Source organism: Apostichopus japonicus, chromosome 23 (genome assembly GCF_037975245.1).
Source record: "Apostichopus japonicus isolate 1M-3 chromosome 23, ASM3797524v1, whole genome shotgun sequence".
Classification (NCBI taxonomy): Eukaryota; Metazoa; Echinodermata; class Holothuroidea; order Aspidochirotida; family Stichopodidae; genus Apostichopus; species Apostichopus japonicus.
In genome coordinates this window covers 2,036,257-2,063,763 of record NC_092583.1, presented here as the reverse complement: position 1 = coordinate 2,063,763, position 27,507 = coordinate 2,036,257, and the positions used below count along the sequence as shown (strand labels likewise).

General features: G+C 36.1%; 2 protein-coding genes across 4 annotated transcripts in view; both read right to left on the bottom strand.

The window, feature by feature from the left end:
* The window catches only part of LOC139964561 (metabotropic glycine receptor-like), a 65,138-nt gene extending 54,795 nt beyond the window's left edge, over positions 1-10,343 (bottom strand). The window contains exon 1 of the mRNA XM_071966238.1: positions 8,372-10,343. Coding sequence (XP_071822339.1) covers positions 8,372-9,342 — 971 coding nt within the window. The 5' untranslated portion in view covers positions 9,343-10,343. The remainder of the gene's footprint in view (positions 1-8,371) is intronic.
* A 1,778-nt stretch (positions 10,344-12,121) lies between these two features.
* Positions 12,122-27,388, bottom strand: LOC139964566 (cell division control protein 6 homolog). Of its 3 annotated transcripts, none has more exons than XM_071966250.1 (13): positions 27,220-27,388; positions 25,360-25,612; positions 24,535-24,651; positions 23,145-23,255; positions 22,407-22,606; positions 21,321-21,490; positions 20,442-20,548; positions 19,674-19,810; positions 18,466-18,572; positions 16,985-17,043; positions 15,600-15,817; positions 13,239-13,379; positions 12,122-12,676 (listed from the first exon to the last, which is right to left on the bottom strand). In XM_071966250.1, exons 2-13 carry the CDS (start codon positions 25,598-25,600, stop codon positions 12,578-12,580), a joined length of 1,707 nt encoding a protein of 568 aa, XP_071822351.1. In that variant the 5' UTR covers positions 25,601-25,612; positions 27,220-27,388; the 3' UTR covers positions 12,122-12,577. The 3 variants fall into 3 exon arrangements, with proteins under 3 accessions (XP_071822351.1, XP_071822349.1, XP_071822352.1); XM_071966248.1 differs by having other exon boundaries at positions 27,233-27,388; XM_071966251.1 differs by lacking the exon at positions 23,145-23,255 and having other exon boundaries at positions 27,233-27,388.
* Between the last annotated feature and the right edge of the window lie 119 nt (positions 27,389-27,507).

The following is a 27,507-nucleotide window of genomic DNA, read 5'->3' as shown; positions in this document are numbered from 1 at the left end:
GTGAAACGCTCCAACGCTGTGCTTTTTTTCCCCTTCTCATTCTTAATTTTTTGTGTTCATGTCGGGCTATGCATGTGCCACAGTTCTTGAAATTATTACCAAGCTATTAACCACATGAGGAGGAAGGGCTATTGCGGTTAATTGTGCCTGATGAGTACTGGAATGCTGTATAGTAATCCGTCCTACCGTGTTCATGGAATGTTACTAATGAACTTAATCTATGATATGCTATAGTTACTATGCATGCATGCGGTAAACACCGCGCGCAGTGAGAATAAGCGAGAACGTTTTGTTTTGTGTGCAACCCGGTCGGGAGTTGCTATAACACAAAGAGCTAATATTTCACAGGTATATTCTCACTGCGCACATTTTTTTTTTCTTTTTAAATGTCTCTACGATTTGTGACGTCTGTTCCCGCTGGGTAAGGTCATACTCTATTTTTATTTTGTTAAACGTTGAATAAGTTTCGTTATAATATCTTATCGCGCAGGGTCACCATCACCCAAGTTTAACAATTTAACAATTCGTGCCCCCCCCCTGCCTCCCCCTTCTTGGACTTCCATCTTCTTCTCCTTCCTTGCAAGTTCATTTTGATTAGTAAAACTTTAATCCATATTCCTAGATAGATTGAACAGCACGCTTTTTATGCAGCGATGTATATACTGTAGTCACATCTTACAACGTCATCAATTTTCTTAAAAGTACACCTTGTTTCCCTGTCTGGCTATGTAAACATACTGACTGATTCACGGCCAAGAATGGATGTGATCGATTGTCCATCGATGGGTGCGTGCGGTACTCACCGTATATTAAACGGTAAATTTGACCGTTACGGAAGAAACCCATTGGCAGCTTTTTGCAATCATGGAATTGATTAAGATATGAAGGTCTTGGGAAAAGAATCAATAGACTGCCATATAGCTACATATAATTATGTAGAAAGGTCCTACTATAGTTCGTTTTCAGAAAGATCGTTTCATCTTTTCATCATTCTAATGTACGTAAAACAGTAAACGTCAACGGGTAGTCAAGTTTGGTCTGAGGATATGGATCTGTACGATGTTGTAAATATTCGGCTCGGGTGGATACGTTAACCCATACACGAGGCTATGGTTTATATATATATATATATATATATATATATATATATATATAAATATATACATATATATACATTCATACATATATATATATTTTTATATATATATATATACATTCATACATACATATATATATATATATATATATATATATATATATATATAAATATATATATATATAAATATATATATATATATATATACATATATATATATATATATATATATACATATATATATATATATATATATATATATAGATATATATATATATATATATATATATATATATATATATATATATATATATATATATATATATATATATATATATATATATATATATATATATATATATATATATATATATATATATATATATATATATATATATATATATATATATATATATATATATATATATATGAATCCCTAAAAGCCTAACTCTGTTAAGGGAAATGACAAATGATGTCATAATAGACTTACTCAAGTCTTCAACTTGTTTTCAAATCATGATATCTAGAGTTGTTTATCATAGTCTTGTATCTACCACATACATTACAGGACAAAGGTTATGACGTGTGAACATATGCCTATATACAAGGTCAGTACCCATACCAAATCTGTTATGAAAGTAGCAGTCTGCAATGCAGTAGCAGTATATGCAATGGAAGCCTTTCAACGAAACCCCTCGTATAGCTATAGGCTACCAGCAACTCTCTTTTGCGAAAAGAAGTAGTTTACATAGTTGTATCTATATTGTCACAGCCTTTACTGTAGTATATCCTTGACACCACTTGTAAACCTTTTCGAAGATGCTCTTGGAAGGTATAGGATGTCCGTTCTAATTTACTAACATCAGTTTAATATATCTATAGAGCGCCGTTATGTTTTTATTTATTTATCATTTTATGTTGCCTACGTCATCTTCAAAGTGGCATTAAAAAGTGATTATTCTCTTACTGAGTTACCTCTTCATTGTATACCTTAAAATCTTTACTTTCGATAATGAAGAGAAAAATATCGGCAGTTTCTTTATGGACTTAAAATAATTGCTTTGTCATCTATATAGTTCTCAGTCTCCATTGTAACTCGTCAATTAGCCCTATTGAACACTCGCTGTAAAGTGCACAGTACAAACACATGTACGCTAACACGCACACACATTGTATTCGTGGTAGTTCCATGCATACACCCCAATATAAAATAATGCCTTTTGGCGGGATGGACTGGGGCCAACCCATTGAGACGAATGTTTACGTCTCTTCGTTGCTCTCAAACTAAAGGTGCATTTTTAATCACATTATTAAAATTCATCGACGAAAGACGACAGCGGTGACATCGTATGTAGAAGTATTGGATAGGTTATTTATAACCCGCGAGCTCCCCAACACATGCCCGGAAGGTCTGCATTTACTGCTTAGATTCTATACGAACACTGAAATATAATGTTTCCCACGAGGAAGGATGCATTAGTCATATTTATATTAATATATACATATAATTATATGTATATATATCTATATATATCTATCTATATATATATATATATACATATATACATAAACATATATATTATATATATATAAATATATATATATATATAGCCTTTATATATATATATATATATATATATATATATATATATATAGCCTTTATATATATATATATATATATATATATATAAAGGCTATATATATATCTAATATATATAAAGGCTATATATATATATAGCCTTTATATATCTCTATATATATATATATGTATGTACAGATATGTCTCCTATAATCTCTCATTATAAAATAGTAGTAAAACAGAGGAAAGCAGCATAGTAATCCAGACATAATTTGACAGACTGAAAAACAAAACTGATTTTGTGTTTCACTTAAACTGTGAAGGGACTATACACAGATATATAGTATTAAGCTAAGAGTATAAATGCCAAAAAAAGAACGGATATATTTATAGAGAGATATATTATAATGTATACCTTACACTGTCATGGGTTATCAGGGTAAGCTAGAAGGTGTGTGTCCTGGAATACGCATCCGCGGCGGATCTTGGACATTTCGACGAGGGGAGGGCGGGAGTCGGTAGTGGGGTCGGGTGTTGGGGGTGAAGTCGGGAGCTAAGTATCGGCAGATATTGAATGCGTATACTGAAAGAGCTTACGGTATACATGAAAAAGCCAGTATACTTTTAAGGAATGCACGCGTGCGAAGCGTGCTACAAGTGTGTCCGCCATGAATACCTTGTTATAATGAAAAACGATATGTTTTGTAACTTACTTGTAGTGCAATAAAACAAAATCCAAAGGAGGGGAGCGCGATGGGCCCATGGCCCCCTTCATGGATGTGCCCCTTTGAATGGGTGTTATGAGCAGCCCCTATAGTTAGTCAATGCATAGATAAAGCGAGATATCTTTAGAAGGAAAGTCCATATTTTGTGGCCGAATAACTCGATGAAACCTCAAAACATTTGTGTGAATAAATCATACGGGTGCATATCATTAGTACAAACGTCATCAGTTAAATTTACTGTGCTAATACTTACAACATAATGAGAGGGCCTACATTCCCATAGATAATCTATCTGATCGTAGGAAATACTTGCAGATAATTACTCAAATAATTCAGAATATTAAAAATGAGACGATATCATGTCTATTAGAGTGAAAAAGTGACAATATTTTGGGATTAAAAACAATTGAAAATGAGTGAATCATTATTTGATCTTCTAGCATATATGTTAGGGGCAAGCAATACCACGTGGTGCATGACCTTTAATATTATATCTGATTTTAAGGTACGTATGACGCAAATGACTACGTCACAGATGCGTGTTTTAAAAATTCGAATCTCAAATTTGTTTAAAATAAATAATAAAAGCACAACAATTATGTAATTGGTGTCCGTATTAAACCCTTTTTTTTGGTATTTTGTTTTGTGGGTAATATCTGCTTTCGACGAAGCCAACTTGTTTTGATTATGTTTCCTTTACCCACCAATTTTCTTATCTTGCCCAGTCATATGGAAGATCAGATTTTTTATCATGATATGATACTTATATACACTCTGCCGAATTTGTTGTCTATCATCATAATAATCTCTTTGAAGATTATGATGCTTGTACAGTACAAACCTATATTCGTTTTCACATGGAAAACACGTACTATATATATGATGTACCATGTCCTGACATGTCACGTATATACTGCAGTGTAAAGGCCTAGTATACAATCCACTCAAAAACGTCAGGCGTTAAGATATATATTTGTAGGCTGATCAATTCCTCGACAGACAGGGTTTCAACTTACAAAAATCTCCTTTAACTGACCCCCTGAAAATAGCTCTGACGTGACCGCGTGATTTTCACATATACACGACCCTTGAGATTTTTAAAGGCACTAAGTATAGAGTTTACAGTATATTAGGATAGAAAATGTGGAATGTTGTATATAAACACGCAAATACGGTAAACATATATAGCGCTGTGTTTATGTAGCCCTATGTTTTTTATATTTTTTATTGTACATCCTTACATACATGTATAGGTCTTAGTGTACATTCCGTATACATACATGTAGGTTTTTGTGTTAACCGATAACACTGTGCGTTTGTTCAAATATATAATGAGAAAAATAGTTGACAATAAACACTCTGTGAGACCAACTACAAAGTTGTCGCAAATTAAATGTATGTCTGTTTTGTACATACGGCACATTTAAACACAAACACACATACATTTATACATATCCCACTGTTAAAATGTGTCGATGAAAAACAGACAACCCACCATAATACAAACTAAAAGCTTATAATTGTAGACAATATCTAGAACAAATAAACAATGAGGCTGATTTTAATGAACTTTGATAATGTAAACCATTTCTATTTCACATTGAAAGCAGGTTAATATGCTGTATTTTTCTTGAATTATTGACGGTATACTTCACACTATATAGTGTTATACTTGGCAAAATGATGGCTGATATTCTAAACAGATATAAAGCATGCACCTCGTGATATCTATAATGAAAATTAAAACGATGGATATTACGTTTTATGGTTTCCTTATTCTACAGGAGACCGACTATACCGTTATATACCGAGTGTTAGCTCCGTGGTAAACGCCGGTGTCTTTCAATCATAAGGTCCCAAGTTTGACTCACTCCAAGATTAATGTATGTCGCCCAGTTACAGAGTACCGGTAGTTGACAATTGACAATTCATAATCATGGACGTTAAATATGCATCTATAGGAGACTGACTTCGGTCAGCTTGCGGCTTTGATAAGCCAATGATGGCTTCTTCGCGAGTTCCTGCTTGCAGGAGGATCTAAACTACATACATACACACACGCATACACGCATATATACCGTTTTCCAAACTGTCTCTTTAAATGATGTTTCATCGACTTGGTTAAAAAAGGGGGAGAAAAAGAAAGAACGAAAGAAAGAAGATGTCCCTCTTTTATTTTCGCTGTTCGCGCAGGTTTGGGACAATACGAGTATAACGGGGATTTGGGACAGTAAATGAACGTTGTTCCCTTTTTTAATTTATGCATATGGAACAGGACCGCAGGCTAGGTAGTACAGTCGTTTTTATTAATTTTCTGCTATCGTAAACGCTCTTGACCGATTCGTCTTCAAGAGCTAGTAGTAGTAGCCGTCAGTTCCTTTGACTCTTGAAACGATGCTGACAGTCGATGCCGTAGGCCCTGGCGACATTTTGTAATTGATATTTGGGAAGGATTCCCCATTAGGGCGATTGAAGTATACCAGAAAGTCAAAAAGGAATAAAAAAGAAGAAGAAGATGATGAAGAAGAAAACGAGAGAATAGCAAAAGGGTTTGGCGATACTGTAGCACCTGTCTAGCAACCAAGTTGATAAAGGCGAGTGAATATCATCAAGCACTGGTTTTAATTTGTTTTAGAGTTTATGACGTTTCTTCGTGATAAACTTAAAGTGAGTATAGTTGTTGAAATAACCCTCAACCGTGCATGGAAGCTTTTTTCCCAGACGAAGTGGACATGGGATACCACAAAACAAAAATTGGACATCTGCTTATAACAGAAATAATATATTGTTTACAATATACATTGCATCACGAGGATGCTATCGAGATGAACGAGGAGAAGGAGAAGAAAAATATACAGAAATCAGGAAGAGAATGTTATTCCGTTAAATAAAACGAGATACCGACTTGAACTAGTCTAAACGGTTAACTTATTAAATATTCCGCATTTTTTCCTCTCTTTCGCTCTTGAAATATAGAAGTGATCTTTTCAAATGTAAAGCGTAATACACAAACAGTTTACAAGAATAGTTAGGGATGACAATGAAGTCAGTAAAACTCCTCAAATTTCAACATAAACTGTTGCGTTATAAATTACATGAAACAAGTGCAGGCAGTTTTGTTAGGATGTATTCGATTTCACCGTGGATGAATTTACGTAATATTAAGAACGAAACCAAAAATGAGGTACGGTTGTAGTTCAATACCATCAGTTATTTCGGTACATCATATATACCATCTTTTTTATACCACTGTTCACTGTTCCACTGTTCTAAATTTTCCAACTCATTACGTTTTCAATTATATCACTATCAATACACACACACACACACACACACATATATATATATATTTATATATATATATATTATATATATATATAATGTACCGGTATATATATATATATATATATAAATATATATATATATATATATTATATATATACCATAGATATAAACGTAACCATCATTGGAAACCATCAGTTATTTCATTTTTAGGAGTCATATAAATGTCACTCGATATTGGTTGAAACTCATTTGGACTAAAAATGAACACTTAAATAAAGAAGAAGGGTTTAGATTACCATGGAAACAAGAGTAAAAACGATAAATGGACAAGGATGTAAATTTGAAGGAGTTGACACAATATTACCTTTTTCAAATTCAACTTCAAAAAGGGAATAAAATAGCAGTCAAGTGATATCACAGTGGGCAAGTTGCCATGACAACACATGTACAGACATTAAAGCAGTAGGATTCGATATTTAATTTCTAAAAAAGAATGTTATCTAAATTTCAAATTAACACGGCTATACACGGATAACATCAAACACCAACTTTCCATTATAATGTTCAATGTATCCTTTCCAAGCTATAAACGTGTATATCTTTCTATTGAAGTTTACATTGCAACTCTAAGGCGCTGGGCAAGTGTAAACGTGTGCTTGTTATAGTCTACGTAGTCCATCCACTTTCAACGAAGTGCCTCTGTTGTTTTAAAGGACCATTCCTCAACAACTAATAGAACTACATTCAAGGCTGTAAAAAATATCAAAGTTCGTTTCGGGTCTATAATCCTTCATTAATGGAACCATACATAGTAACATTTACAATTGTATATGGACATTTGTGTTTACACTGTTGCCATAGTGAAAGGTACATACCAATGTTGACAATATAGATAAATTTATCAAAATCAACTGAAGAAATCTCTTTAAAAGTGCAAATGAAAACAGCTGCTTTAAACGTGAATTTATCGTCCAGAAATGTATACCACATCTGAATTAGAGGACACATCAATAAACAATTGTGTGTGTGAACAGTTCGTGTGGCATATAGGTTCATGTGTATATATGCATATATTATAAATTTGCACTTTGGGTTAGCAGGTGTTGAATTGTACTGTACAAATCATTGATAGAGGTAACTAAATAGATTATAATGCTATTTTTTGCGGCAGATTCTTCCCCTTGTTTTTCACACAGCTATAATGTCTTGTAATAGGCTATATGGCATTTCCGCGTGTTGATGTTGTATAGAAACATAAAAGGATACCATCTGCTTCCTTTCTCACAGAATAAGAGCAATTAGGTTTAACAAGTTATATATATATATATATATATATATATATATATATATATATATATATATATATATATATATATATATATATATATATATATATATATATATATATATATATATATATATATATATATACATATACATATACATATACATATACATATATATATATATATTTATATATATATATGTATATATATATATATATATATATATATATATATATATATATATATATATATATATTGTATGCAACCATACAAGGATAGCATCTGCTTCATTTCTCACAGAATCGTGAACAGAAAACTGATGTGGGATTTTTTTTTTTTTTAAAGATTAAAATAAATAAAATGATTGGCTACAGCTACATAAGTCAATAATCATACTCACTGAAATTGTAGGCTCGCATCAAAGAAAGGCACTGAATAAGTAATGATCCACTCGTTAGTGACGTTACAATCAAAGTACGGTTCCGTCCAGGTGCCATCATCTTCGGTCACGAATGCGTGCTGGATGAATATTTTCTCTTGATAATAAGTAGCATTGTACCGTCTCTGTAAGAGATCCGATTTCGAAGTCTTGTGCGGATTACTCGACGAGAACTTGGTAAACCAATTCGTGACCGGCTTATCGTCGGAAGTGTAATCTAGCTCCGCGGCCATATCTAGCTCGTATGTGATATCTTGCGAATCTAGAGATAAATGGGCACATGGTCCAAAGAGGAGGGCACCGCTGAAACGATACTTATCGAACGCCACGCAGGACCCAAACAAGCTAGGATTAGTGTTCACGTTAGTCCTCACCAGAGAGAAATACAACTCTGGATCCTCATAAACAGACTGGGGGATATGAGATCGATTAAACCCAAGTGAATTGCTTAGCAGGTTCGCAGTATATATCGCTATAGATGAATTACCTCTTAATGACGAGAAATCGACGATATTCTTCAAAACTGACTCGTTATTAGGGACGTTAGATACCCTGAGAAATTCCCTCTCGCATGTAGCCGATTCTTCAAATATTTCTAATGTAGTTATGACCTCATGTAAATAATCCTCTTCGGTAGTAGATCTTATCGAACGCCTTAGAATGTTAGCATACGCTGCTGGCCCCTGCCGGCGGTTGATATTCTCATTGTCCGCGGGGGTGTCCCGCATTTTATACCGATTCGACGAGTCATACTCCGGGTCCTCGGTGAGGTGTACATGTTGAAGTTGGTTCTCGACGTCATCTACATTTAATCCTGACGCCTTTAATGCTATCGTTTGTTGGACCGACAGCAGCTCCAATATCAAAACAATTTCCAAAAAGGATAAAAATCCGACACTCTCTATTTTCCACATTTTTGCTTTTTTTCGCATGTGATGCTAGGAGTAGTAAAACGACATTATTGGGCGGAGTTTAAAAGAGTATACAAAACAAAGAGAACAAATATCTAGAAAGAGAGAGGCCAAAAAAAAAAAATGAATGGAGAAAATTTGGAAAATTTACCAAACCAACGAATGAATAACCGAAATAATACTCATTCTCGTTATTACGGTTTTACGTAGGCTGTCTTCACCTGATGAATGCTGTAACAACGTTTATCAACAAATGTCACATTATTACAAAGCATTTGTTTATATATGTATACATTTGTACACACATATATACGCGCACCTTTATATATACGAACAGTGTATTAATATCCAGAACTGGCAGAACACCTCTGAGAAATTGCGTCACTTGCACAATCAGTCATAAATACTATAGAGCAGCTCCCGAAGATAACAGAAAACTAAGAGGGAAGGAATGAAGGATAAGAGAGAGAGAGAGAATATCTCAACACAGAATACGGATAGATTCCTGACGAAATATAGACTCTCCTGATTAATTAAGCTTCCAAAAAATCCACTATCTGATGATAAGATATTACCGAAATTCTTTCAATGCTTTCTGATATATCACCGACAAAAATGGGTTTACTCATTAAAGCTCTCTCCATCCTCTGTTTATTCTTCTTCTTGTTTGATCTCTTCGTATTTTTTTTGTCCAGTATACGTTATCAAAATCCAAAGCTTGCTTGCTTGCTCTGAGTCGAGACGATACACTCGAACGCATCAATTAGCTATTGGGAAATGAGTGTGTGTTGATGTTAATCCAAGATAAAACATCCACGTTATACAGTTAGTCCAAGGGCAATTCTCCACGTTAGGATTTTTTTCTTCTTCTGCTTTTTTCAGTAGTGAGGCCTGCCACCTCGCTCTGCATGTCAACTGTTGCAGCGGAAAACCCTTTAACGTTTGTGGTGCGATGTGTTTGCATGTGTGGATGTGAGAAATTGCGTACCAGCATGATACGTGCTTGTTGTATACGGCAAATAGAGAAAGAGAGCGCGAGAGAGAGATGTATGGGAAACCCACACGAGTATGAAATGTACGGCGCTGTTTACCATAATAAGAGTCGGAAATTCCTCTCAGGTTATGCACATATCACAGATCCATTTACGAGATAGTACCTGTAAATATATATACATACATACATATATATATATATATATATATATATATATATATATATATATATATATATACATATATATATATATACCAGTATCATTTCAATTGCGGTCGAAATAGCAATATAATTAATTAGTCGCCGTTTAACTTTTCATTGGAGTGTAAAAATATTTACGCATTGATGAACTTGCTTGTAAAAAACGTGGGAGTTGGAATTCAGAAATCTACTGTCGATGAATGTTCAAGCAATTGTCTGTCAGGATCGTGTTTGATTTGTTTTGTTTTATATGTATAGCCTTATGTTTATCACGCCTATGTATATAAATATCAACCTCTTTTACATTAATTGCATATGCATTAAACATTCAAATATCAAATAATAAGAACAACTAATTTTTATCATATAAACATTGAGTTATTCATTGTTTGGTATTTCTAAGGCTCTGGCAAAAGGCCCCCCTTTTTGCCAGAGGGAAGGGGGGAGGAGGGATCTATGGGAAATATATACGCTAGTGCGGGGTATAGGAAGGGTGCAGGGAAATAAGGGTTATAGTAGGAGTGATTTTCAAACGGTTAAGGGAAATCCTTTCCCATAAAAAAAAAACTGATATAGTGTCACTAAACTACCTCCAGGGGTCTGGTAAGAAATTCAAAAAAAAGAACAATGGAAGCGGGGTTCATTCTTGGTCCAGGGGGAGGGGGGGGATCAGATCCTTCGAGAAGCAAGAGGACATGCGACTTTGATTTAAGGGGAAGTCACAATTTTTTCATTAAAACGCGTATACAGAGCAAAAGAATAGTCCCTCCGTGCATTCTGTATAAAAAAATGGTCAGCAATTAATTGCTCTACAGAAATATGTCCCATTTCAATTACATCATATCGTTCATTTTCTACAATAGGGCACTTGTTAAATACAAGTTATTAATGTTCTCAGAAATATTGGTTGCTTTAATGGCTTAGCTGAAGTCGCTTTCCTTATCTTCAAATCGAATTCTGTTTAGCAATGAGCTGCAATATGTAGTTGTGAACTTGTGATAACGTTTGGTAAACCCATACTAAAGTATCCTGTTTGCTAATGCATCAAATTATTCTTGCTTTGCAATCCAGTTTAAGCTGTCCACCGTTAAATCACATAGAATGCTGCTCGATCATTATCGCCTAATCTCCATGGTAACCCAGTTACAGTTATGAATATCATGAACACAAAACTTGCCAACCTGCTTATGCAAAGGAAAGGAAATAGCTGCTCGCTATCATATATACGCTGTTTAGAAATGCAAAGATTGTTGTCGTAATTACTTTTTCGTTGCCATGACAATTACTGATGATTCAATGTCTGACAATGAACAATAAAATAGGACATGAATTTTTTTCTTGATGTTTGGTTTTAGATCTACAACCTTATCTCGAGTTTAGGGGTAAGATATCGAGATAGGAGGGGTTTTCAACTTACAATGAACAATACTGCCACCTAAATATTTAACAGCTTACAGACAAGGACATTCGTGGGACCAACCTCACACACCTGAAACTAACACATAATCTATATACATATTTAATTCCACATTTAAGATTTAATGAGATCATGTTTCATTCTTGGAGCAAAATTGAAAACCAAAATGAGGACAAGGTTAAAATTCATTGTAAAATGTTGAATCAATTATTTATTTACACATCAATAAAAACAATTTAATACATAAACTTTTTTTTCAACAATGGTGGCAATTATATACTGAATGATTCACAATTATTACATTATTTATTATTAACATTAATTCATTAAAGTAAATGGAAATGAAGATTAAGAGCTAAAAATACCCAAAATTCAAGAATGCTAAATGGTACATCAAAAATTTGTTGTTCCACAAGCTATTATTGGTAAATGTTGACTCTCACAGTTAGCAAGTTATAGAGGGAGTTAAGGTAGCCTAGTATCTTAAATTCACAATTTCATCGGTTAAAGGAAAGAAAGATATGCTAAAAGAAGTGGTTTTGAGTGAGATGTTGCAATACACTTCCAGAGGTCAATGCAATTAATGAATATTACATCAGTTTTGTACGCAGTGTTCGCCGTCAAGGATTAAAGTTCGCTGAGTGTCATTTAGAGTTTGGTAATCCTTGTTGTAAGATGGACGAGAGGATGACTTTATCTTGGAGAGCAAACTCCACCTCCTTCTGGCTCAGCTTGAGATTAATCTGTAGGGAAAGTAGAAAAATCAAGAAATCAATAAAAAAATCTGAGCAAAAGATTGTCCCGCAAACTCAACTTCTCAATACCGTACGCGTTCTTAAAATTTTGCCAGAAATGCGGATATTTTGCCTTAACTGGTTGAATAGAGCAGTCTCGAAATGTTGTCGGTTTGTTTCTAGACTATCTGTATAAATTGAGGTGATTCGATAATGTTTCAAAAACATGATACAAGTTAGAGGACGGTCTATTTGTAATTATCTGTTTTGATCACAAAATAAACTCTGTATTTCAGAATTATTCATATTCCATACTTATTCATAATTATTCATATTTCATAATTATTCATAATAATTAGTTTTCATAATAATAATTATCATTAAGTATTCATAATAATAATAATTATTATTTTAATAATTCATAATTATTCATATCAATCTGTTCATCCGAAAAGACACGTTTTGGTTATGCATTTTGCACTGACAGATCAAATTAGTCTTAAAATGGCCGTCGGCCGACTCGTGGAATTTACCCATAATACAAGGCGACAGTGAAACTAGGTTTACGTACCTTTGTCTGCCTCATGTCTTTTGAAGCCTTGATACCCATAATGCCTCTGGTTTCGATCAGCTGACACAAAGAGGAAAACTCTGATTGGTCGACGGCAGGCACCTGCCTTCCAAGGCAGATCTTACAGTAACTTTCATGAAGCTGTCGTAGAAAAAAAAAGAAATAGAAAAAATTACCACAGTGGTTAAAACACATCATTAATCTATTTCACTCCTTTTTGTGACATTAATCAGTAAATGTCATTGAATATTTTGAGGATCGCAGACAAGCTATTGGTCAGAATGGGCTTCAAACCAGTGTCCTTGGCTATTCAAGTCCTGCACGCCATTAATAAACCGTAGGATTGTTTTTTCTGGTTGTACCGTGGACAACCAGGTCTCGCCTTTTGGTTGTCCGAACAGGAAATTTGGTTGTTCGAAAAATGGGAGCAAAAAAACAACAAACATCAACAATGATGACTAATTTGCACACTACAGGAGAGAAGTGTTGGGTTTTGGATCGGTGAAACTCCGCTTCGGGTGGATTATGAGAATGCCACCATTTCCTTTTCTGATTCCAGTATGGGATGGGAAGGTGATACCAATTTTATCGTTTTACCTTATTTGGGGTTATTTAGTTTACGATGCGATCTGAATTAGATGTAAACAACCAGTCCTCTGTCTGACGACCTCCAAAGCTGTATTTTGGTCGTCGGAACGAAAATTTGGTCGTCACGGACGACCATTCAACGCTTGCCCTTTAACTGGAGTATCTGAAGTAGTAGTAGTAGTAGTGGTAAGTTGAGTCTTGTCTATCCGACATGCTCAGTGATTAACCTCCGCCACGTATCACGATCTTGTGCAAGGTTTATTGCTTCCTTGAAATTATTAATGTTAACATCCTTAAATTGCCACTTTATTTTTCCAAGCAAGGTTTAGTATCTGAAGTAGACTGATCATAACTTTGGTTGAGGGTGCACTGACACAAAACACAGTACCATAAACATTGAGTGACCAAATATAAGGGGAATTATATATTCATTAAATATGTAAAACATTGATTAAAAACGGCAAAGAACCTGTCCTGGCCAACCATTGCTATTATCCAGCCAAAAGCTGTTTGATAAATGCCTTAACTCCTTGGTAAATGCCTTAAATGCCTCATATTCTCAGCCGTGTAATGAGCACCACTGAGAACTCACAGCACTTTAATCGGCTTTCACAAACATCTCCTCCCGCAGAGGAAACTATGTCAAGAGGCCCTCTTAGACTCCCTCTCATGATCTCATCAAACGCTCGACAAATGTCACATAGACTAACGTAGAACAACAGGTGTATCGCCCTTAACATTTGCTTGAATTTTTCTTCAAGGCTACAAAAAGTGCCTGAAAATATTGATTAAGTCCCTGAAGAGCAGGAGACTGATTGATCCAGTTGATTCCAGTGGCTTCTTTTCTTTGAAATTGGATTTTCTCTCGTAAATAAACCGACTGTTCGACTCAAAATTTTTATGCTATCTTTACTTTATTTCAAGGCAGTCCGTGTATGCCAGTGAGTGGTTTGCAGTTTACATAACTGTGTACGTAAGTGGTATTGTTATCACAGGCAGATGACTGCTAACTTGTCAATTATGTGCCTGTGTTGGCTTCATTTGTACCATCTGAGCAAATAACTTAAGGAAAGAGTTCATTAGCAATACATAAGAATTTGCAGTTGATTGACAGATCGACAGAAAGCTGGAAATTTCTTACATATAGTTCAAATACTCTCCATCACTATGCTGCTGCTAAATACAGCCAGCTCATCATTTGAATTTTTCTAGCTTGTTTTAGCAACGCAATGTTCCACCTAAGAACTATGGGATGAGGAATGGGGAGGGGGAGTGGGCTGATTGGTTGGTTGAGGGAGGTGTAGGAAATGGCACAATTGCATCCATTTTTAATCCTCCTTTCGCCTACCCCCCCACCCACCTTCCTAAAAGAAAAAGAAAAACTGAAGGCGCTTTTTGCCCATGTCGAAACATAATGTGACGTCTTGTGAATTTTAATTTTAATGCTTCACTGTAACATCATACAAGGCTACTAGATATACACAGGGATGCCAGCAGGGTTTGCCCCTAGGGCCTGAAAGTTGTGGGGACCAAAGACTATCTAAGCTAATGTTAGGAACTTTATGAAAATCCAGTGAAAACTATTGCGGTATGGGCTCCAATTTGCGCATGCTACAGTGTGTTAGGATAATAGTTAGAAATTCGCAGAAAACACTAATGTCTGTTTCAACTGGGAAGGAAAGATCGTGTGTGGAGCCGGAACTTAATTTCAAATCTGGAAAAGCCGGAATTCTGGCATCCCTGTATACAATAAATTACAAGACTATGTTTCACCTTTCCTAGTGTAACTTCTCGTCGTTTGCCTTCTTTCACTGTCAGTAGTAGAGTACAGATCACCAGCTTCTGCTGAAGTGGAAATGTCTGTGATTGGTTGTTCGAAGAGACTATATTGGACCCATACACCTCTCCTAGTACACTAGAAATTGTCTGTAGGTTGACTTTCTGCGATTTCTTCTTCGGTGACTTCTTTGGTGATCCAGGTTGCCTCGGAGCTAAAAACAGATGAAAAAATATACTGGGATTTTACAACAGGATGATACAGAAAAGCATTATCCAACAGTTTTAAAATATTTAAGTCCAGGATTATGTCTTTAAAAGGCTAGATGCAACAGCTGTCAAATCTTTAAGTGGAGAGGGGGGTAGAAGTGAGGGGCGAGTTATGAAGACTTTCAAACACCTAAACATTCATATTTTCCTCCACCTTTTGCTTACGTATTTTTTTTATCATTTATAGCTGTTTTGTACGCGAGGAACCAGATTATTTTACGAGACAAAATTCTGAACCTTTCAAGAATGCTGAACAAAATTTTAGCACTCAATTTTTTCCCTGAGATTACTTTGAAATGTACTACCAAAGTATTTTTAAGTGAGAGATAAAAAAAAAACTGCAGTGTTCCAGCCCCCGAATGGCTGGTATGTTTAATAAATTTAACTGAAGCACATTAGTGCAATGTTCCATTATGGAGCCATTTTACTCTCAGTGCTTTACTGTGGTTGTCATGTTTCTGTCACGTTACTGCCAAAACGTATTACTTTCATTGAACAGTGCTCCAAGATAGCAAAACTTTATAGTCTGTTACAAATTCCTTTTTTTTTAATTCTTACAATTTTTCTGTTCCACAACAACTTCCTATTTTTTAGCAAGTCCCTTTCCTGTGACAATATCACTACAGCTAAGCTGTCGTTTGGTGATATTGAAAAAATTGTGCATAGATATCATCATTGTATTCTTGTGATCCACCATTCAAACTGACAACTGTATGCTGACAACGTTGCTGACGATACTGACAACAATAGTGACGTAACGATACTGACATAATGATACTGACATAACTGATACGATACTGACAACTGACAACGATACTGACAACGTTGTGCATAGATATCATATATTTATTCTGGTGTTCCACCAATCAGTGGCTCAGAAATTAGTGCAGATATCAGAAGACAAAAGCCTTTGTTTTTTAAAAATTCTCTGAACATCTGACGCATCGTAAGGCTACATGAGGACAGAGGCTTCTAGAACGAAACAATCTTGAGCTAATATTCATCTAGAGTAGACTACAAATCCAGGAATAACCACATAGCTTAGGCCATTATTTATTCATAATTATTAATTTATTTTATAATTTCAAGAAAAGATATTTTGTCTCACTCACCTGTTGGAGACAGGACCGACAAAGTTCGCTGATCTGATTCAGTGACTTCAACCGCTCTCCTGGAAGATAATAAAAAGAAACATTGCAAAGATTCTCTAAAAAGTAAAGGTGGCGATTATTCCTACAGACTTAGGCTACAAAGGAAGGGAGGCTGGGCGATGGATAGAGCCATACGTTAAGGAGTTTCTGATCTTTGTTTACATCGTTGACAAGAATGCAGTCTGTCTGAACAAAACCTAAATATCTAACTATCTCAATTCCAGTGTTATAACATGGATAATTTGGAAATATCAGGCAGAGTGGAGGTGGTAATTAGGATAACAATGAACAAGCTTTTGCCATTTTCATGGGTGAGCCTGGGGTAAAAAAATTACGGAACTTTGCCAAAATTGCGGTATAGGAAATCACGGATATTCCGCGAGTTCGTGGAAAAAGCTCATGCCTGCATTTGAAGTCACTTTGGCTTCAGATGGGAAAACTGAACATGTATTTATGTGGTTTATGATGAGCGTTATGGAATGCAACCAATCACAAGTAGATAAGTTTGAATGTGACCTATTCTTTCTAGAGCCATATCTTTGGCTTGATATGGTTATATAGACCATTCTGTAGAGTGGTCTATACTTAATATAGCCATTTATTGATATGGGATATATGTGTATAGTAAAAATTGTTACGTAGTAATAAATGGGATATATGTGTATAGTAAAGAAAAGTTACATAGTAATACACGAGATATATGTGTATAGTAAAAAAGTTACATAGTTATACATGGGATATAAGTGTATAGTAAAAAAAAACAGACATAGTAATACATAAAAAAAGGTAAATATGTAAAAAATCATACCATTGAATGATTACGTTAAATGGATATAGGAGACAATTGTTCTATCTATCCAATGAGTCATTGAAAGTGAATTTAATTTAGTAAGCTTATAATTGCTCATTAATAGAAAGCGGGTCAGTGTTCGGAGGTCAACTAGGTCACGACCTAGGTCTCTGTGGTTAAATTCAGTCGGTCAGCGCAGACTTTGTGTGCAGTGCTTAGATCCAGTTTGAATGCATAATGACTCTTAAATGTAACATATAATGTAACATTAAACTTTATCTTAGTGTTGATATATCATGGATTATCATGATTAGCATGGATTAGACTGAATTGATTACGAAAATCAAACATGGTCTTGACAACAATTTGGGTATGCATGGATTGGAAACCATTCCACTCTCCAAAATGGCACATTAACACTGTTTAATTTATCAATAACTTATCAATCTTTTTATTTATCAATTGTAAATATCATGACTGAAATGAGGTATCTAGTTAGTAAAAGCATCAAAACATATTAAAATCAAACCATATTTGTACAACTCCATTATCATCTGGAAAACATGAGCTATTTTAGGGTAACACTGTTTTTAAAATAGTGATGTAAAGGTGTGACAACAACATGTTGTAAAACATATTTTTTTCTCCATACCTACAAACATCCAATGCTTTGCGTATATCCCCAGAGACTGCCGCAACTTTCCTCGCACAGAGCTGCAATGCAACAGGGTCAAGAACTTGACTGCTGCCCTCAGTAGCCTGAAAGATACAAAAACATGCAAAATATAGGAAACCTAAATGTATGTATTGTATTTTAGAACCTCCTGCAAGCAGGAACTCGCGAAGAAGCCATCATTGGCTTATCAAAGTCGCAAGCTGACCAAAGTCAGTCTCTTAGATTCATATTTTCACGTCCATGATTATGAAAGGCACCGGCGTTAACCACTGACCTAACGTCAACTTTATATTTCATCCTGGGTCATTGTTCAACCCTCGTATCTCATGGATTACCCTAATTGAGCCAATTTAGACTCAAATTGGGTTTAAATAGGGTTTAATCGGTTTAAATAAGCGTAAATAGGGTTAAATATGCTTACTGCTTCTGTCAGTGTATGGTAATACTAATACTGGTGAACATTGGTAATTTAGACATGTATACTTTAAAGTCTGTAATATCCTAAACTAAAACAAGTCACAATTTGTAGGCTGCACAAACCATCAGTTCTTACCTCAAGCATGTCCTGTAAGATGGAAACTACCTGGTTCTTTCTATATGGCTTGCAGTATGGTACCACTGGTTAACACTGACTAAATAGGGCATACCTTAAGTCTGCAATATACTTAAACAAGTCTCAATTATAGTCTGCAACAGACAATCATGTCTTACCTCTAGTCTGTCCTGTAGAATGGAAACTACCTGGTTCTTCCTATATGGCTTGCAGTATGGTACCACTGGTTAACACTGACTAAATAAGGCATACCTTAAGTCTGCAATATACTTAAACAAGTCTCAATTATAGTCTGCAACAAACTATTATGTCTTACCTCTAGTCTGTCCTGTAGAATGGAAACTACCTGGTTCTTCCTATATGGCTTGCAGTATGGTACCACTGGTTAACACTGACTAAATAAGGCATACCTTAAGTCTGCAATATACTTAAACAAGTCTCAATTATAGTCTGCAACAAACTATTATGTCTTACCTCTAATCTGTCCTGTAGAATGGAAACTATCTGGTTCTTTGTATATGGCTGGAAGTATGGTACCACTGGTTAACACTGACTTATAGGGCATACCTTAAGTCTGCAATATACTTAAACAAGTCTCAATTATAGTCTGCAACAGACAATCATGTCTTACCTCTAGTCTGTCCTGTAGAATGGAAACTATCTGGTTCTTTGTATACGGCTGGAAGTGTAACAGTTTGGGTGCGCACTTAGGCCGAGCTTGCAGTCTGGGCAGAATTCTGTCTGTGAGATCTAATGCATTAGCAATACCTAGAGAAAAGGGGGAAAAACGGGTTGTTACCATGGTGATTTAATGTTGAATACCTAATAAGTGAGTACTCTATGTCCAGCAAGCGTGCATATGGTAAGATCTATACATTTAATACAAAACCACACAGTGAATTAATTCAGTAGCTTCTTATATTCCAATGACCTTTTAACATGCATGGGAATAAACAAAATTCCTTTCAATTGAGCTCTTAAATGCAAATGGCTAAAAAGCCTAAAGCCTGCTCAAAAGGCACCACAACAGTTTTGCTGAAGTGCAAAAATGAACAGCAAAGATAGAAAACAGGAATTACTTGTGAGTTTGTTTGTAAAAACACTTCAAGTTCTAGATCATAATAGACCAAATGTCATTGGAAAATTTCCAGCTTGAGGTAATGAAAGCACCTACAAAAGCTTCGCTAATAGGGCACTGCAGTGTTGCCGCCGGTAACAATGATTTATAAGGACATTACTGTAAATGGTTTTGGCTGCAGCTGGTGGGAATCAAGCCTTGGTTTTTATGTATGAAGCAGTCCTTATTTAAACAGAAGTTTAGCAATAATCAACCACTCTCCCACCCCCCCCCCCCTACATGTGTTTTGCTCAGACTTTGATATCTGTGTTCTTAACTCACCTAGTAGAACTAATCTTGATTTCGGTAACGATGGCCACTCGAACATCGTGTAAAGCACCTCCTGACCTTTACTGTCCAAATGGTCAATCTCGTCCAGTACCAACAATCTGTAAACAAAAACAAAAACAACAGTAAGTTAACTTCAAGACTACTAATACCACTAAAATAAAGTTGCACTTCAGAGGTGATGACGTGTCTGCCAGATTATTAACAAGGAACCTGTAATTTTGGGACCGGAAAAAATGTGACATTATGACCAAAGCCATTTAATCTTCACACATAATGACAACCCTTCAGCCGGCTTCCAAACCACCTACTGCGTGTGGTTAACAGGCATACAGCTATTAGTAATTAGAGAAGTAAATAATGACTGAATCAATATTGCCGAAATTCTTGGTGAATCTATTAAAGACGGTGACTTCTCAAAACGATTACTGAAGAAGATCAAGGCGGATCTTTGGTATTCATCTTAGAGGTCTTCGTTTTGATTTCATCCTACAAATTTCTCAGAGTCTCGCAAAGACAGATTAAGACACCACCATCGATCCCAGAAAATACACACACACAGCTTAATTGCTACCATCGGTAATTAAACACTAGTGTACAGTCAGTACATACAGCTGCGGTCAATACCCACAGCACAGTGTACAAACAATACAGCGATGGACATCTCAGGTCCAGCTGAAGATAACAAGGTATCACGTTTCATTACTGTACTGTCTGCATTTTGTAGCGACACGAACAAAACGTCCTTTGCAAGCAACGGAAAGTTAACTTTTTCAGATGGCCGCACGCGGTTTGGGGCGAGTCTTCAATGCCTTTAAAGATCATTTTGAAACGTAATCTGTGGATGCTTGTGTTGACATCTTTCCTACTTACATGACCGGTCCCGGGGAAGACAATTTCTTCTGCAATTGTCTCTGGGCATCTTTCATATTGATTCTGTCGTCCTTCTTCCCGTCGATCTCCCTCAAAATCTTGATGTAAATTCCCTGGCTCCGTCTGACAGACATACAGTTTACGAATACCGTTTTAACACCTTTCAAATCCTGTCAAAGAGATTTATATATACATGGACTTCTCAAGAAAGGTTTGAAATTACTGGAAAATATTTCCAGTTAAGAACAGGGTTGAGTTATTTTCTTTTTGCTTTTAAGTCTGAAGTGATTTTTACTGTAAATTTTAATGTAGTGAATGGTAATTTAGAGGTTAGTGATGGGAAACCCCTTAATAGGATATTCTATCACTTTGTATTTTTTTTAAAGTGTTGTGTCTGAGTTTCTGATGGTGATGGAGGGGGGGGGGGGGAGCATGGCCATTGGCCCCTGTTCAAAGAAGAGAGTGGTAAGAATAGAATGACTTTGACCTTTGTTTGATTTCTGCCAAGTCTGTGGTTCTGTTCTACAGTTCCTAGAAAACGATTCATCTCGAGTCATACATGAACCTGTTCTTTGTTCTTACATTGCTTAGTTACTTTCTACATCATTTGTACACTTGCTCTTGTACAATACCGAACAATAAAATAGCTGCTTACTATAATTCTTATGTTCTCTCATACAATGTATCTTTATTCATGTTTATATATACTGTATGTTCCATAAATCAGTAAAGTACTGTTGGTTATGAGGGCTTTGGGTAATAACATCAATTTTTTTTCATATTCATATAATATAATCATAATGATAGACTTATATAGCGCCAAATCAGTACACAAAAGTCACGGTTCAAGGCGCTTTAAAAAGAAAGCAGATTAATTTACAAAAGAACAAGTGAAAAGATGGGTCTTAAGTAGACTTTTGAATGTAGAAAGTTTAGAGCAAGTTCGAATGTGATCTGGTAACTTGTTCCAGAGTATTCAAAGCTTCTGTAACCATAGGTCTTCAATAATATTCATATTAATCATATTTTTAGTGCCATATTTTTGGAAATGATAATTGCTAGTAGAGATCCAATCCTGTCTCTCACCTCGTCCTCTTCCAAGATGTACTTCAAGCAAGCCGTCTTTCCGGTCCCTGGAGCTCCGGAGATGTACAGACTGCCCGGTTTCTTCTTCACGATGTGACTGTGGAGGAAACCTTGGATGCTCTCAACCTCTTCATCTCGACACAGCAGTCGGTCCGGAAGCGACGTGTGGAGCGCCCTCTTGGCTTCGGTGTAGTTTTGACCTGTAGAAGTGTTCGGAAATATAACAAAGTTTGGGCGATGTCGCTCAGAAAAATCAATACTTTTAACGAATCGTACTTTTAAGACATATTCTCAGTGGATCCTTTTAAAGTTTGGAGGATGCACAAGAGTAAATTATTGCTTGACAAGGTTGTGAAGGGCCCTCTTGGCTTGGGTGTAGTTTTGACCTGTAGGCAGTTCGGAAGTATAACAAATTTGGGCACTGATGCTCACAAAAATCAATACTTTTAACGAATCGTACTTTTAAGACAAATATTGGCAGGGTATCCCTTTAAAGTTTGGAGGATGCACGAGAGTAAATTATTGCTTGACAAGGTTGGCATGTAATACATGATACAAGTGAGTCAGGGATCATTCTTATGGGTTTTTTTTTTGGTGATGGGAGTTTGCCATAAGGACAGCTGGTTAGTCATAATCAAAAGTAAATCAGATACACCTCTCCACTCTTGCACATAAATAGTTTAATAAATGAAGCTCTTCTTTGAATGGCAGACAGAAAGTATGGATGCCTTAACCAACCTTCAGCTTTGTCATCGTTCCAGCATTTCTTAAGAGACGATGGAGAACTGAGTTTCCTTGGACTTTTGGGAGCCTTCTTCGGTGTCAAAAAACGAGACTGATTTGGACTATCTGTAGAGGGGAAGATTGCGATAATTGAAAATGTCAAAAACGTTGAAATGAATCATTTTCAACTGTATTGCCTTCAAAGTCGACTCTCTTACGAGTGGTGAAAAGGTGCAAAATAGTATGCTACTGCAAAAACTATAAAAAAATATCCAAATTATTCCAAGAAATTAAAGACAGTTACACCACATTTGTCAAAATTCTGGGGAACAGAGCCAAGAGGTGTGAAGTGGAAACAAAGATCACCATTGTCGGTCGTAACGGTAAGGTTGGAGGCAATGATGAGTTTTTTTCTCCACACCTTTCTGTCTTTGTCCCTGTCCAGTTTATTCCCTACCCTGTTCCTTTAATCCTCACTTTGCCCCCCCCCACTGTTTATCTCCTACCTCTCTTCTTCCCCTGTTGCTTTCTTCTCTCCATCCCTTGTCTACTTATAATCCCCTTTCATCTATCTCATTGTGTTCACCGTGCTCATTAACCTGTCTGTATTCTGTGCGTGTTTTTGTCACTTCTGTTACTGTTACTTGTCAATTAGCCTCTGAAGAAGATCCTGCTAGGATCGAAACGTCAGGCCAACTTACTTTTACACACAAGTTTTAAGGGAGACGAAAAAATCCTGTTGACTGTTAGCACAACTTGCTTCTTTGATGACACATTTTTAAAACTTACTTGTACTATCGTCACAAATGACATTGTTTATAACTTTTGACATGTCACAGATAACAAAGGCTAGGAGAAGGCAGATGGTACATTGATTTGTGTACAAAAGTCCTATATTTCTCTCCTTCAGATATTATTCTGTGAATATTACAATGGATCGAATTAAAATTACAACAAGTCTTTCAATGACCATTCCACACGTTGATGGTAGTGCCAAGACAATGTCATCAGCCACAGATCCCACAAACCCCACCACCCAACCTGACATGTTAAACCTGACGATATCCACCGAAACATCTGGAAATTTGGGCCTGAAAAATATCCACCAACTCCATATAACTCTATTTTGTAACAGCAGTCTTAAGATATTTGCAAGTGAGATTTGCCGGACACCACTGTAAGGCATTACATGAACATGCCAGTCTGGGTAAAACCTTGAGAGTTGACGACCATTTCCCTTGAAGGAGAGTCAAAGCTTTGTCTGAGAGTTGTCCTTGTATCATGTATTTCACCTCTTCAGCACCCATATGGTGATTGAATGACAGAAGCGTGTTCTTTAATTACGTCACAAGAGGTCAAGAGAAAGGGTCATTTCACCGTCATATACTGATAGAAATATCCTTACCGGTTATAGTCAAGTTTTTCAATCCTTTTAAAGGTGACTTCAGTGGAGAAGATTTCATGATCTTGATTGGGCTACATGGTGACTTTAAGATGATATCTTTGTTTTCCTTATCAGAAGCTGAAAGAAATATTGAAATACAAAAATAATCAAATAATGCAGAGTGAAGGAACAATACTAGTCTATTTTCAGGAATGCAAGAAAACAGACACGACAAACAGATACAACTCATGCAGAGAGGGGATGCTCCTCAACAACCACTAAAATTCAAAACGTAAATTTATCACAAATATCAGACGACAGATGAAATAATAATAATCATAGTAGTAATTTTTACGATGCTTAAGCGACCACAAACAGGGGGGGGGCAACAACTGGATTACAACTGTCATGTCGGGTGGCTTTCAATTCAACAGTTTAACTCAAATTTGGAATGTGAAATGGCGCTTGGAAGGAAAAAGACATATCATGTATGAGTTGCACGACACCAAGTACCAAGATGAATCAAGATTAAGAATTCAACATATCATGTATGAGTTGCACGACACCAAGTACTGTACCAAGATAAATCAAGATTAAGAATTCCTGTGAAAACAGTCGACAAATTACTTTTCAAAAGTGTTCTATACACAATAATACAACAGTGAAGGGACAGGTAAAAATTGGTAAAAATGCGATTCACCATTAAAAATAAAAGTAACTAGGTTGCAATTGACAGTTTGTGTTGCCAATTTAATTTTTCATTTACTTCATTTAGACCATCGAGATTGTTACTGTTGTTTGTTAGGCTTATAGTGGAAAGCCGTGCAGCCTTAAATCACAACTGACCTCTGGAGTGTGGTCTTTTCCTTGGTGAGGTTGGCAGCTCATTTTTCTTCTTGCATTCTGTTTCTTGTTTCACTTCTGCTCTGTCAGATGTATTTTGGTATTTTGCCTTAGAGATCCCTTTACTCTCTGAAATATCTTCCATACCATTCTTGCTGGCTTTGAGACCTGATCCTCGAGACTTTCTCTGCTTAAACTGTAAAGTGCTTTGAACCTGACCCCTGGACCTTGTTGTGATTGGCATTTTGATTTTGTTCTGAAGAAAAAGAGAAAGTGTACAAACTATAACAGCTGGGTGACATTCAAGAGACAGCTACCATGAAAAGATCCAAGTTAAACACTACTAATCTTGGCCTTCTGTTTGTTGGACTTGCGTGGAAACTGCCATGAGAGATATACTCCTACAGTAGCATATTTTTTTAATTTTTTTTCCCTATTTTTCTTGCAAGGTCAGACAATGTAATCACTTTTCCTTACAAGTGTTTGGAGAGTTCTTCTATGAAATGTACTTGGCCCATGGGCAGAATAAAAAAGAACCTACAGTGATCACTGTAAAATCATGCCTATGAAAATTCCTAGCCTAACTGGGCTAGGCTATACTGTAGTTTAACATTTCCAAAGGGTTAGGTGGTCAACAGAAGGTCATTTGCAATCATATTCATGTGATATGATTTTACTTCTTAGATGAACACTGGCTTATATGAAGCAATTCTCTTGCAAATGAATGTTAAATGAGTATCAAAATGCAAGGCAGGTGTGTCATCCAAAATCAACGATCTAGGCCTACATAAACTCAAAGAATAATGTCAAATTTATTAAGAGAATCAACGAAATAGGATTAAAGAGCTTTAATTGACGAACTTTAGCAAAGCTTTACAGTGTAAGGAGAGTTGCACAATTTCACCGTTTGTGCCTGATATACATATATCTATTATCAGAGAGGACTTAGTGATGAACCACATGTGTCATTGTTGCCATTTCTGACAGATGAGCATGTACCTCAGTTCCTACCATATTCTAAAAAGGGTGAGAGCAAAGTATTCTTTGTCACTGAATAGCTGGCCAAGTGAACTTGTTGTACCAAAACCTTTCAAAGAATAGCACCAAACCCCAATTCCTAGGAAACAGGAACACCAAATCCACAGAAGACGTCCCCAGGCGCGTAGCCAAGGGGGGGGCGAAGGGGGCAGCCGCCCCCACCCTTGAGTATTTAAAAAAAAAATTTTTAATGTTTTTATGATATCGCTAGTATTTTCAAAAGAGCAAATGCTACAATGCAACTTACAAAGCCTGGGAAGTGCCATTTCCATCGATCTGGGAGGCATTTACAGCCAAAATTTTCTTGTACGCTTCACGCCAACCATAGTGGCGCTCTGCTTAGATAGTTTGCAGTGCCGAATCTACAGTTTCGCCCCTCCCTTGGCAAATTCTTGGCTACGCGCCTGGACGTCCCTTAAGACAAAATTAAGTTAGCAACACCTCAGTATAGGCTACCAAAAAAGGAAGGTGCTACTGACAGTACTGTTACTTGTTACTGTTATGCCTCGCAAATAGCATTAATAATACTAATAATATAGCCAAGCCGCAGATGATGTACTGTAAGTACTAAGAAATTAAGGGGACATAGCCTAGGACAATACTACTAATTGAAGTTAGGGCTGGCACAAATTTAGTCTCATGCTACTTCATGTACTTGCAAAGTTGCAGTATTGCTACATTTGTAAAGGTCTAGAGTAACACTACACTGTAACAGCTACGCTAGGTCCACTCCTATTCCTAATGTATGTTACTTAGTATATTGCTGTATACGCTTAGCCTAACGCTGCGTCAGCTAATCAATGTTGGTGAATTTTTAGCAATTACCTCTAAGACTTACGATGCAACTGTTACTGCGGCGCTGGTGTGTCCTCTTTGATTCAGATTGTTGAAATCACTGCAGATTTTACGTTATTCCTCAACTCTAGCTTAGTTACGAACAAAGTCTACTGCTGTTCTTAAGTAGTTCCGTGTAGTAATTTCAGCAGCTATACCTATCTGATAAACACATAGACTCAGCATATAATCCTACTATAAAAGGATTTTCCCGCTAACAATTAAATTCCCGCGAACGGACAGCTGAGAGGAAGCTGAGACCGACTGATATGCATATTC

Coding starts and splice junctions, on each gene's coding strand:
- LOC139964566 (XM_071966250.1), bottom strand. CDS start 25,600: ATGCCAATCACAACAAGGTCCAGGGGTCAGGTTCAAAGCACTTTACAG. Junction 22,607..23,144: donor GAACGATGACAAAGCTGAAG/GTTGGTTAAGGC, acceptor ACACTTCTACAG/GTCAAAACTACACCGAAGCC. Junction 17,044..18,465: donor AAAGCATTGGATGTTTGTAG/GTATGGAGAAAA, acceptor ATTATCTTCCAG/GAGAGCGGTTGAAGTCACTG.